This window comes from Lissotriton vulgaris, chromosome 2_1, assembly GCF_964263255.1.
Source record: "Lissotriton vulgaris chromosome 2_1, aLisVul1.2, whole genome shotgun sequence".
NCBI classification, from domain to species: domain Eukaryota; kingdom Metazoa; phylum Chordata; class Amphibia; order Caudata; family Salamandridae; genus Lissotriton; species Lissotriton vulgaris.
In genome coordinates, this window is record NC_141687.1 from 466,671,720 (window position 1) to 466,685,989 (window position 14,270).

Genomic DNA, 14,270 nt, shown 5'->3' on the forward strand with positions numbered 1-14,270 from the left:
GCGTTCAGAAATTTAGCGGAGGATGTCTGATGTGATCTACAGTGTCAAGTGAACTCTCTCATCAACAGCAGCTTAAGAGCAAGGTGAATACAGCTGTTAAAACTTCACCTTGATTAGAAAGGTGTTTCAAGAAGGCTTGCTCAATACCCTTGAAGCAGAATTCATGCTTTACTGATCCAGCCGTTACTTGTGCTTCATCTGGACTTTGATGAGATTGTACGTACCAGCCCTGAAACATGTTTATTAGGGTTAAGGCTATATTGTGGTCTTCTTCCAAGGGGGAATTTCCTAGCAAGAGGAGAGCAGGTCTTGACTAAGATACTAGAGCAAGTCCAGCTGACTGAAGTCTGCATGGCCAATGCCTCAAGAAACCGAGTAACAGGAGCCACAAAAAGCTGTTGAATGATTTAAGGTCAAGAACCTGCAGAAACACATAGCAGAGTTTGAAATGTGGTGATCACAGCTAGGGTCATCCCTGACCCAAGAAGAGTATGCATCTTCCACTTCCAGTCCAAAAGAGACAAAAATGCTGCCCCCACTTTTTGGGTGGATGCAGTGATGGGTTTCTGCACCAGCTGCCTCTCTTACCGGCTGCTCCACACGGCATTATGACATTCCCTTCTTTCTCCCTTGTTCTTTTTCTGCATTGCTGCTTCTCTGTTTTGCTTCCTTCCCTTTGATCTGTTAGAATTTGTTTAATGAAAAAAAAAATCTGATTTTTGCATTGTTTTTGCCTCGTGTTTTCTTTTTATCATCATATGATTTTCTTTCCTCCCTAAATGTAGTTCCTGTTTCTTTCTTCGGGTGTCCTTTGTGAAGATTCCTTAGTTTTTTAATCCTTCTCCTCTGGCATTGGGAGAAGGCTGCCATTATAGTCTCTTAATTTTCCTTATAATAGGAGAAATATAAGAGCAAATGAGAGACTTCTACTTGTCACAACATTTTTTAATTCCTCATAATGACAACTACATTTAGAGGATAGCAGATGTATCAGTTTGCAAGAAAAATGACTATACATGCAAAATGCTATGAATCCAAGTAGTCACTATTTTTATCTATATCCATCATTAGACACCCCTGAATAGGAAATCTAAAATTCAGACACATAGGCTGTCCCCACCAAGTAACTTAAAAAATGTCTTCCAGTGATTAGTAAGATATGCTGTAATATTTGCAGCAAATCAATGTAGCCTGTAAAGATAACACTCTCAGAGGAGTTCCAAGATTAATGTATTTCATAGAAAATTATCCTGGTACATTACAAGTATGGAGAGTCAATACATCCAACCAGTTCCCATCTTGTTCCGATCCTACTCTCCACCACATTCTAGTCTAACGTCGCTATAAGAATTCCCAAGTATTGAAGTTCATATGGTTTTACATGGAATGCAATCACAACAAATCTCTCTCTTTTCTGAAGAACAAAGTTATCATTTTAAATTAAAAGTAATAAATGAAACAAATGTAAAACTAAAAAAAATAAACAATCTTGATAAATAAACCCACTCTATATTTACACTTAATCAAAACACAAAATGACATCAAATGAGATATGATTAATGATATATACGGTAACAACCTCACATGCGCTCACAAACGCACTTCACTGCCACAAAATCTTCAAATCTTTTTGGTTTCCTTACATTCCTTTTGATCCTCCCTACGTCACCTTCAGAAGACATATTATCCTTGCGCAGCATTCACATTCCACTTCTCCCATCTTGTACACTTTCACTGTCTTCTGGATTTGCCCAAATTCCTGCACCCGATTGTGCACTCTCTTCCCAATTTCCTCTCTCTAATAACCAGCTCATAATATTCCAACATCTCGCTTCCTTACATCCATTTTCCTTGACAATCTTTCACATTTAAATAGAAAGGAGATTCATAGGCCGAACTCTTCTATTGCTTAACAGTAGGACATGTAGAGATTCAGAAAATGTACGTTCTTTTTTCACTGTGATACCTTTTTTTACCTTCACAATGTGGACAGGCTTACTTTTATGTAAGGTATCATAATTTGTTTTGCAATAGATCCTGTGCTAACTATAGTCTCTCCTTGACATCAGCAGAGGACCGATTCCCTTTTTTGGATTTTGGCATCCATTCCAAATTGTCTCCCAAAAATGGCACTCTTACTCTCATCAATTTAATGGGCTATGACCTGGGGTTATTCTAAATGCCCAAAGTGTGCGTAACATTTCCTCCAATTTAGACCAGAGTTTACTGCGAGTTGCACAGTGCCTTTAATAACCTTGTTAAAGCCCTCCACAGCGCCATAATCGGCAGGGTGATAAACAGATGTGGTTTTATGCAAAATGCCATTCCAGTTTAAAAAAACTTGAACAAATTGAGGATAATAATTATCACCGACGACAATTTTCGGTAAAACCTCCTTCAGAAATATGCCATTAAGATATTTCACACCTGTAGCAGCATCTGTCTTGAAAGCACAAGCAATTTCTAGCCAATGGTCAAAAACTACAATGAGATATTTCAAAATCTCTTTTGTCTATACTAGGTCCAGTAATATCAGGGTCAATTCTCTCCAATGGCATGTTGGGACTACTTATGGGATACAAAGGTGGCCCTAGGGTTATCTGTGTTTTGTCTGAATGATTACTACTAACACATTTCCTAACCTGCCGTTCTACTGTTAAATCCATTCCAGGCGACCATTACAACAATGTCATCCTTCCTTTGGTCTTAGCAATACCTAAATAACCCTTGTGACAAATATCCAAAATTATCTTTTGATCCCTTTTGGATGAACCATCTTACCATTCCTAGTAACTTTGCCTTCTACTTCAGAATGCTCATTCCAAACGTCCCAGATGTTTTTCAAGAGCACTTCTCTCAGGCCATCCTTGACTAATTCTTACTCTCACACTCTCACTTTTTTCAAAAAAGGTACTGGCATCCTGCTTAAAAAGTTTGCAACTCTGATCTTTACCCCCAGTACATACTGTACTTTGTAGTTATAGTTCAAACATTTTATAGACATTTCTGCTAAAAGGAGAGAAGCATTGTACAAGTAAGGATTTTCATCAAGGGTTTATAATTATGCCTTAATGTAACAGGTGAACCCCAAATATATTGCCTAAAGTATTCTAGTACCCAAACACATCCAAGTGCTTCACGTTTCTGGTACAGGAAGGACCGGGCTTGGAAGTTCAGGCTGGAGTGTTCCCATGAGGAGCAGGGTTAAGACTGATTTGCATATGGCTGGGTCCAAACCGGGGAAGCATGGTGAGCAAAAGAACAATGGATTTAATCCAGATCTCTTGACTGAGGGTGAATGTTTGATTTGTTCTGCATTCCGTCCATCATTTGTGTGTCACTTGCTTCACGTTCTATTACGGCATATTTCTCCTCTATTGGGGTTAGAGAGTATAAGGCAAAAGTGACAACATTCTTCTTTCCTGATTTGTGGTTAATTTGTGGAACAACTGCCCCTATATCCTTCCCACTTGCATCTGGAGTAATTATGCTTCTAAGTTTGGGGTCGAACACACAAAGAAGAACGCTGACAAATATATATTTTTCATTTCCTGGAATGCATTTTGAAACTCACTTGTCCACTCAAACTTGTTCTTGTTTTTTAACAGTTGCCTGATGTGTTATGTTTTACTCGAAAGATTCATGAATTTCGAGTACGATTCAGCAAGAACTTAAAACTCTCATGTCATCCTTACTTTTTCAACAATTCTGTTTCAGGTATAATCCTTTCTGCTTACTACATGACCCAAGTATGTTACTTCTTTCTTTGAAAACTTGCATTTTCCATATTTAGCAGTAAGACCTTTCCCATACTCAAAACTGATTAAGTTTCTGATCATGATCCTTCTTGGTTTTCCGATTCACTAGTATATTGTCTTGAAAAAAAACGTGACATTCTCCACCTCCTTGAATAATTTGTACATTAGCCTGTGGAACATTGCCACTGCAAGTCCAAAAGGTACTCTGACAAATTGGAAACACACAAACGGTGTTATGAAAGCAGTAAGTCTCCTACTAGAAGAGTGTAGTGGAACCTGGCAGTAGGAAGAAGTAAGGCCTATAGCTGTAAACCATTCAATAACTTTGGTTATAGGCACTAATTCATTGATTTCAGGTAGGAAAAACTGGTCAACCAGAATGTTCCAATTCAAAAATTCCTTACGTCCACACATAATCAGATCATACCATTGGCACGTCGTGCCACCACAAGTGCTGTGACAGAATCAGCAGTCTCTATAGGTTCAATGATCTTATCAGACTGTCATTTTTGTAATTCACTCAAAACGTCTTCCATGATGGTCATGGTATTTGGGATGCATGATGCTACATCGCAAACGTTTTCATCGCAAACATTCACATCGCCGTTTTTACATTGCACACACATTCACAACGCACGCTGTCACAACGCAACCCATTACTTCGCTCCACCATTGAAATGTATACAAAACACAATCACTACGCAAACAAACAACGCGCATGCTTTGACATCGCATTTGTTTCCCGAAATAACACACACTACCCCCAGCACGAGCACACCCCTCCGGAGCGGCGGTGGCCCTGGTGCTGGTCGCGACCAGTGGAGAGCCCCTAAGGAACCCCTGCGCAGAACTATCAGGTCCCGGAGGAGGCCCTGTGACCCTGCTGGCAGGAAGAGTGTGAAGGGTGTTGTGGGACTGGGTCCGCCGTGGTCAGGGCCCGGATCACACTCACGCCGGGCAGTGGAGTCTTAGCTGAGCAGCCTCCCTTGCTTGCGGCCCCTGCCCCAACAACACCGTTGTGTGCCTGGACACCCCAGCGTGTAGCCTCTGCATCTCCAGTGAATCGCCGGTGTGGACTGCGGGCAGGCGGCATGGTGCGCAGCCTGGCGGCTCGGGTGGCCATCTCCGCCGTCCTGTGAAGCTCATGGTGATCCAGATAGGCCCTGCCTAACATCTAACCAGCGCAAGGCAAGTAAAATGCTGCAAGGATGTTGAATGCCAGACTGTGGTGAGAGGTCACAGTCATGATGGGAGTAGTGACTGAGCTCTCACTGACTAAGCAAGAGCACCCTCACGTCTTGTGCCAAGCCATTTCTTTGCATTTCTCTCTCATGACATCTCAGGGAAAGGTTTTAAATGACGATAGTTTGACACGCCCTGATTCTGCAGCAAAGTCAGGGGCAAAATCCTGTTCAACGTGTGTTTGGAAGAACCTCAAACTGCAGGGAGCGAAGGGGAAGTAGCTTGAGGACCAGGCTGCGCATCCTGAAAAATGGCAATTTATTTCACGTGATACACCTGTTTCTTCTTGGTTTATGAATCACAGGATAGGATGTGCAACCAGTGAAACCAGGTACGTGCTGCCCCACTTAACCAAATTACAGTATGTGATCCATACATCCATCCTTCATCCATCCATCCATCCATCCACCTTAGCATCCATACATCCATCATTTATCCATCCACCCTTTCATCCTTCCATCCATTTTTCTTTCATCCATCCATCCATCCATCATCCACCCACCTTTTCACACATCCATTCATCCATGCAACCTTTTATCCATCCATACACCCATCCTTCATCCATCCACCCTTCCATCCATCCAGCCATCATTCATCCACCCACATTTTCACACATCCATCCATCCATCCTTCATCCATGCAACGTTTTATCCATCCATACACCCATCCACCCTTTCATCCTTCCTTCCATCCATACATCCATCCATCTTTCATCCATCCAACCATCCATCCATCATTCATCCATCCACCCACCCACCCATCCATCCACCCATCATTCATCCACCCACCCACCTTTTCACACATCCATCCATCATTCATCCACCCACCTTTTCACACAACCATCATTCACCCATGCAACCTTTTATCCATCCATATATCCATCCTTCATCCATCCACTCTTTCAACCTTACATCCATACATCCATACATCAATCTTTAATTCACCCACCCTTCCATCCATCCACCCACCTTTTCACTCATCAATCCACCCATCCATCCATCCATCCATCCATCCTTCATCCATCCATCCATCCATGCAACCTTTTATCCATCCATCCATACATCCACCTTTTATACATGCATAAATCCATCCTTCATCCATCCACCCTTTCATTCTTCCATCCATCTTTAATCCATCCACCCTTCCATCCATCCACCCAGCATTCAACGGCCCACCTTTTCACACATCCATCCATCATTCATCATTCATCCATGCAACGTTTTATCCATCTATCCATACATACATACATACATCCTTCATCCATCCATCCTTCATCCATCCATCCACCCTTTCATCATCTTGCATCTGTCATAGTCCATCATCTTGCACACGTGATGGCATTGTTAGCGATGTAAAAGTCAATGCGCAGTTGTAGCTTGCGTTCCAAAAGCATGTAAAGCCTCCTGCTTTGTTAAAGTCGCATTGCGATGGCAGCGCGTGAAAGGACTGTTGTTGTAATGGGTGTTTCCCTGGTATTTGTGTTGCCTTGCAAAAGCATGGCATGGCATCTTCCTTAAAGACGATTGTGTATTGGAACCCTTGCAAGCTCCCAATTTTTCCCGAAAATACCCCGGTAAACATTTCTACTAATCGTTCCTCTTCCTTGTCTCGTAACACCAACTCAAGCTCAGAGCTATTGGGATCCAACCCATCCTAATCTCTCCAAACCAAAACAAATGTGGCTCCCTTGGATGCATAACATTTACACTGAGCCTCTCTGCCCTTGAAATCAAACAGTAACTTCCTGAATCCTTAAAATGTCAATTGTTTCACTAGTGAAACTTTTGGGTACTATATCAGGAACTTCCAAATGCTCACCAATGCTCTTTACAAATTTTTCTTTCCATATTGTCCTGTTAATTATAGTATAGGGGGAGCCTGAATCTGCAACAATGGACATTTTAACACCTCCCCCTCCCACCAAATGTCATTTCACATACAGGTTTCTTTCTTAACTCTCTGGATAATGTGCTATCATTGGGGATAACATCATAACCTATTATGTCTAAATGATCAGTCTCATCTAGGATACAAATGTTCATACCATATTCATCCGTACTACTGGAGTCTGACTTCGAATTAAGGTTCTCAGCCAAGAACTCAATAGCATTGTCTTTCCTTTTACGACGCACTTTGTAAAAATGACCTATCATGCCAGAACCGGGACACTTTTTATTCCCAGCAGGGAAGATCTTGTAATTTGCAAAAGTGGCTAACGTTACCACATCTGTGGCACACAGTCGATGATGAGGCCCTCTTGGAATTTGATTGCACCACATTTCCGGACTTCTGGCTTTTTTTATTGTCTATGTTATACTTTTTCCCTGCTTTTACTTTAGTAATATTTTCTTTGTCCTCCTCCTTATCTTTTATTAATACAGTCTTAGCACATGTGCCTGTTAGTTCAGCTGTTTTTACCACATCAATAACTTCTTGGAGAGATGGCTCCCCTTTTGCCCAAAGATTCTCTTGCAGAGTTGAATTTGAGGCATGCATTACGATTTAATCACTTATTAGTTCATCATGTAGCGAACCAAAACAACAAGTTAGTACCAGAATTGTCAAATCAGGAACACATTTTTCTATTGACTCATCTGTGCCTTGTTTCCTGTGATAAAACGTATATCTATTGGCTCCTACACAAACTGTTGGTGCAAAGTAACAAACCAGGTCCTCAAGGGCATTTGTAACAACATCTCCCTGTCCAGGATGTCGAACTTTTTATCCAATGTTATAATACATTTTAAGTGTAATTGGCCCAAAGCAATGTACCAATACTTTGCTCTTTTTCTCAGGTGTAAAATGTCATCATCTTCATCACCAAGAGTCGATATCAATTTAAACAAAAATTCCCACCACTCTTCACATTTTCACCAGAAGCTGGAATAAAAGCTTGTGGTGGAGTAAGGTTTAAAGTGATACCAAAGGGGATGATGGACGGAGCATTTGAGCAAATCAAACACTCAGCCCCAGTCAACTGATCTGGGTTTAATCCAGCATCATTCTTTAGCTCACTCCACCACCCCAGTTCAGACATGGCCACATGCAAATCAGTCTGACCCTGTGCCTCATGGGAACAGCCCAGCCCGAACTGCCAAGCCATGTCTTCCCTAGACCGGAAACAAGCATCCGTGGAAACTGTTTCGGGTTCATAACCCTCATCAGTCAGGCTATCTTGGGTGGTGGAGTGAGTTAAAGAATGATGCTGGATTAAACCCAGATCAGTTGACTGGGGGTGAGAGTTTGATTTGCTCAAATGCTCCGTCCATCATCCCCTTTGGTATCGGAGTAAGGTTTAAAGGCATAGCCATATTAATAGACCGTAAAGAAATCTAACCCTACCAAAATTAATTTTATGAATGCGATGAAATGTACCTGCAATGCTATGAGATGGTAAAGCTGCAAAGCTGTGCACATAAAACGGACTAGTGCAATGAGATACTACTAGACGTTAAATCTTGTCTGTAGTCTAGTAATGTTGCATACACGAGTGGTTACAGCCTACAAATTGCTCATAGTAAGTTGTCTGAACATGTTGGAATGCATAATAAACTTGAACGCTAACCACGAACTGTGAATTGGCAAGTCGCTATGGTAAGAGACTGTACACACCTTTTTATATACCTTTTTTTTAGCTGCAAAATGGCTGCAAATAAGGTCGGAGGTCACACTGTGAAGTCACTTGAGGCATGCAGCTTCAGTGATGCTAGTGGGGGAAGATGTCTCTCAGCAGTGCACGCTGGATCACTGCTCAGCTTCAGAGATGCTCGTAAAGTAAGCAGCTTGCAGGGATGCTCGTGAACAAAGTGGCTCGCTGGGTAGTGGGTGCTGGAACGCTGGACTCAATTCAAAGGAGGCAGGCTTCAACTTACAGTTTGTCGAGTCTTTAAAATGTAGTTGTCCATATCCTGCACGTCCAGTGTGGCAGGCATGTTTCTTGAAGTTGAGTAAAGTGTGGTGGCCTTTCATAAACTCTCATAATTTCAGGAATTCACAAATGTGGGTTTTGTAGATAGTCATCCGGAGAAGGTAATGCCAGGGTCAGTGGGCCCAATCCTGCCGCCAAATTTGTAAAGATAACGCTCTCAAATGAGTTACAAGAATAATTTATTCCATAGAAAATTACCCTGGTACAATACAAGTACGGAGAGCCAATATATCTGTCCAGCTCCCATCTCTCTTCGACCCTTCTCTCCACCACATTCTATTCTTACAACACTATAAGAACTCCCAAATATGGAAGCTCATAAGGTTTTACATGTAATGCAATCACAACATAGCCCAACAGTGGCTTAAACCTAGACTCCCAGTCAATAGCTGGTGGTGGCAGGAAGCACTTTTACTTTATCATATTTCATAAAAGTTCTAATGAAGGTACCCACTGGAAGAAAGATCAGAAATGCGTAGAGGAATAGAAAATTGTATGCACATGCTTAAAAATGAACTAAGCTTAAGATTCTTGTATGTCAAGCTGATGCGATGTAGCGAATGCTGACCAAGAGCATGCTGTTGAGCAGCTGTTCATTATAAAATACTGAGCAGCAACTACATTAACTTGAATAGGAGTTTCATTCATATTACCCTTTGTATAGTTATTTGATACTCTGCCATATGAAACATGGAGATATGAGAAAAGACAGTTTTATACAATTAGTTATTAATCAAATACCCCACTACTGAGTACTTTTCCTTTATTATAAGTGTTGCATTTCAGTAGCGGCATTACCCGATTAAGATGAAACTATCAGAACACCTTCATGGCTGACACAATTCATTTTTTCCTCATTTGGAAGTTCAGATATTTTTTGTGGGCTGGAAATCATCAGATCTCAAGAGTGCCACTTTTTATGTTGTACTTATAGCAAATACTTACCAATTGTTTGGTAACCTCAGAAGCACATTGGCATTTGAAAAAAAAAAAGATGTCACTTTAACGAAAGGCAGGTCCCTCATGTCTTGAAAATTAAAGATGAATGATCTCATAACAACTTTATCTGCTAGACGACTATACATGCAAACTAATTTTCAAATACATTATTACTTTAACTGGAAATGATAACATTAGTTATCATTTCAAGAACCTATGAGCTTGGAATCAATCTCTTACCTCTGCCAGTGAGCATATTGACCCTAAGGCTTCCCCTCGAAATCCATAAGTTTCCAAGTTTTCCAGATCCTCATGGCTGTTGATTTTAGAAGTGTAGTGCCGAACTGCCATGACTGGCGTATCCACAGCCTTGATCCCATCACCATTGTCACGTATCTCTATCTTATCAAATCCATAATTTTCCTGTAAAAGTTAAAATAGGTGTAATCAATGACCTACTTCAGTGCATCATATAGTAGCAAAAAATAAGTAAGGAGTGAAGGAAATGTCTCGTTTAGAAAGCAAGGGCAAATGTACAAGCCAAGGTAGATCAATAATGTTAGTTAGTTATTACACAATATTCAGATTTCAAAACACATACTAGAACAAGGGTTGCAGCTAGTACAGAGCCATACATCAGACTATTTAGACTATGGTATTGATTTATTTTTGGAATGCATAGCTTATCAAAATAAATAATTTAGCTGCACTCAGTAGAGCCAGGCGTACAGTTGGTAGGATTACCCAGTGAGCTAATTGTGAATCCTGGAAAACCCACTTCAGTCTTCCAACCTTTTGAGGTCAGTAAGTGGTCAACAGTAATTCGGCTTCATCCAGTGCACTAAGCCAATTTTAAGACTACTTGAAATGTGCCATGGTTTTTTAACCACATTTTAGAGAAGAGCTTTAGCTCAACTGGTTTGGGGGGGGGGGGGGGGGGGGGGGATCTCAAGTGTAACCCCACTCATGAAGGGTGGTTTCTACCCCCTTGTAGAAGGCTATGGGGCAATTTACTGCTGATAACACCTGCCTTTTTACTTGTACATCTGAAGAGGGGAAAAACCTCTGTGCCACCCCCTTATAAGTGGCCTATCAAACAGTACGTAAAACGTTACAAGTCGTGTTTTACTAAGGCAGACATCCTAGATGGTAAGCCGGGTGAACAGTGTCTATGGAGGACAAGGTTGTTATATACAAAATTACGGCTGCACTGCAGGATGTCCGTGGCCACCTGAGGATGTGAGAAAAATGTTTGTTCCATTTCAGCAACTTGGCCTCGATGGTTGCTTGCAGGGATCTCCTTAAACATTGGCGAGGGAGGATGTTGCCAACTAGGCGCGAGAAGGGGGAAGGTATGGACTATTGTATGGGAGCGAAGCAGTTGACTTATTGAGCAAGTGGATGCCCCTGTAAGTTCAAGAAGATCTGGAGCCCATGGATGGAAATGAGGGAGGAAATAGGGTAGAGTTTCAGGGAAGGGACAAGACAAGGTGGGATGGGGATCCAACTCTGGTCTTAGACACAACCCCAGGGGCACAAGGACCAACGGAGAGACCAGTGGGGTACTGAAGTGAATAATGGTTCAGTTCTAGAAGAATGAAAAGCAATGTATGTTGGTGGAAGCACGCTTGTCCACATGCCTTCTGTAAAGAGGAGGGGGTATTGTTTTTGCTATATGTTTTGACTAAAAACCAATACAAATATATATTTTTTTACTTGTTTGTTTCTTGGACACCTGCTCTAAAGATCCAAGAGGTCTGTGGCTTACAGGAATCTACATCTCCCTTCCTGCTTACTCAGCTTCTGTGTACACTGTTCTTGAGAGCCTTGAGCCCCCCTGAACCCCCACCCTGAATTGAGCCTGGCATCTCCTACGGAACAGAAAAACTTAGCTGAGTAAGTCAGGTGTGATTTACATTGTCAAGTGAACCTCTGCTTTAAAGATTAGCTTCTGTAGAAGATGAATAAGACTGTTAACATGTCACCTTGATTAAATTAGTGTGTCATGAAGACTTTCACAATACTCTTAAAGTAGAATAAATATAGTCCCCATCCAGCCATTACTTGTCCTATATCTGGACTTTGGTGAGATTGAATGTACCAGCTTAGAGACATGTTTATTATGATTAATGCGCTATTATTGTCCTCCTCTAAGGGTTGAGAATTTCCTAACAAGAGGAGAAAAGAGCTGCTGACTCTCTGACTCGGAAGACCAGAGCAAGTTCCAGATGACTAAAGCCTGCATGGGCAATGCTTCAAGAAACTGAGTCACCGGAGCCACAAAAAGATACTGAGTGATTATAGATCAATAACCTACTGAAGTACATAGTAGAGTCTGAAATGTGGTAATCCCAGCCACGATCATCTCTGACCCAAGGAGACTATGCATCTCTCAGTTTCGGCCCCAAAGAGGAGACAATGTCCAACGGTCATCACCCAAATTCAATGCGCTGCACTGAATTGACCAGTAGCCACAATTGCAAAACCATTTGAACAGCTTTCTAGGCCTTATCATCCAAAGTGATATATATTTTTAAAGTCACAGTTGGTCCTTGATTTTAAATCTCAATCCTCAGTGCATTCTGATACAAGCTATGGGTACAATAAAAGGCCATCCAAGCTAAGAATTTCAACCATGTAATGTACCTCTACAAGGATGCCCGCTCTGACTATGTCCAGTACACTATCTTTTGCCCTAACAGCTCTTTCACGATTTTCAGGACACACGTTTCCTTGCAATCCCTGCCTCATCCACCCCAGCTACCGAATCACTAGTGGCTCCATAAACTGGAAACCAAAACGTTATTGTAATGTTGTACTTTGAAGACCTTTTCTTTTTATAACTAATATGAGATCACTAGTGGGTGGTTTTTCAGGCATTACTTGTTTTTAATATGTTTGATATTGGATTTTCAGTCCAAGCCAAAAAACAAGTGATCCATCTATATTTTCCAAGGCTATAAGAACAATTCACCCACAAACGACTGATTTCAAGTGCCATAGTATAATTCGTTTAATGGAAGGAAAACAATACTACAACACAGAGAATGCATTAGGTTATCACACAAAAGCCCAGGACTGTAAACCGTGGCTGTAATAAGCTTGGGGCAAGTGGTTATTCTATGTCTGCTACAGACCTTTCTGGCTCCTAAGAAGACCTTGAAGTCTTGGTTAATCACTAAAATCTAATTTTACAGTTGACATTCAGACTTCAGTGCCATAATGCCTTCTGGTAATAGCATTATGCATTGGTCTCCAATATAAAAACATTAGATACATTCCCCCTACAAAATCTAAAGACCACACACATTTTCTCTGAAATTGAGGCTCCAGCAGAAGCAAAGTATGCAAATGTTCACCCATGAACCACCACTTTTTTTATTTTCAATGCTTTCAAGCAAATGCATAACTTGAAAGTAGTTAAATGTATTACTATTCTAAAGGTTAGTAATATTATCAATATGTTTGTGTGGTATATAGATGTTAAGGGGAAAGAATGCATAATTCCTACAGTATATTACAATGGATGATTTTAACTTCTACTGATAATTTCCCATACCATTCACATGATTTGGTACAATGAAAAAATGTGCCAATTCATTACTTTATAGTTTGGAAGACTGGGTGTATGGAAGTGACCCAAAGCAATGGACATAAACAGACCATTCCTAGTTCAGCGGGAGCCTGTTTAAAAATAACGGTAGCCTGAAGACATACCAATTTAATATCGATACTGGTGGCTCCGGCATCAATTGAATTTTCCACTAACTCCTTCACCACACTGACGACTGATGTAACCACCTGAGAGCTTGACAGGAGGCGAACAGTTGATGATGGCAGCTGATGCATTTTGAAGACCTTAAGGAGGGTCAAGAATGATGGTCAGTGTGCAGTATCCAACATTTTAAAATGATAACAAACCATATTTTCAATAGCAATTAAACTGGTTAACAGAGTCTGGGAGAGGACCCTACAGTGATTAGGTACTACGTTCAAACATGACCCTCTTACTTCATCTTATTAATGATCTAGCCTTTTTACTGCTAACAAAACAATCGCAAATAAAACATTAATTAACATTTTATCAACAACTGGAAAGCATCAGCATTTGTGGAAATGTGTGCTGGTGCAAAACCACAAGTCACTACTGAAGGCCCCTTCATAACTGGAAGTGTTTAGTAGCATAATCAGTTGACATCTGCATGCACACTAATAAGAACATTTAACAAAAACATTTCACAACAGATCAGTCAATGTTCCTACAAGAAGGAACAGATTGTAAAGTGAGCATAGCTCAGAGAGACTGGTGGAAAAAGCCTCAAGGAGCTCCAGCGGTAGGTATACTGAGTAAGTTGGACCTCATGGTCAGACAGTTGACACAGTTAGAATTTTAATAGTTCTTC

The 14,270-nt window shown here is 41.0% G+C and overlaps 1 protein-coding gene across 2 annotated transcripts in view; it reads right to left on the reverse strand.

The window, feature by feature from the left end:
* Positions 1-14,270, reverse strand: part of PMS1 (PMS1 homolog 1, mismatch repair system component) — a 1,062,426-nt gene that overhangs the window by 865,076 nt on the left and 183,080 nt on the right. For both annotated transcript variants that reach the window (XR_015308390.1, XM_086955374.1), the window contains exons 3-4: positions 13,585-13,725; positions 10,108-10,290 (exon numbers count right to left, since the gene is read on the reverse strand). Coding sequence is in view for 1 of the 2 variants with exons in the window: in XM_086955374.1 (XP_086811500.1) it covers positions 10,108-10,290; positions 13,585-13,716 (315 nt within the window). In the remaining variant the exon portion in view is untranslated. The remainder of the gene's footprint in view (positions 1-10,107; positions 10,291-13,584; positions 13,726-14,270) is intronic.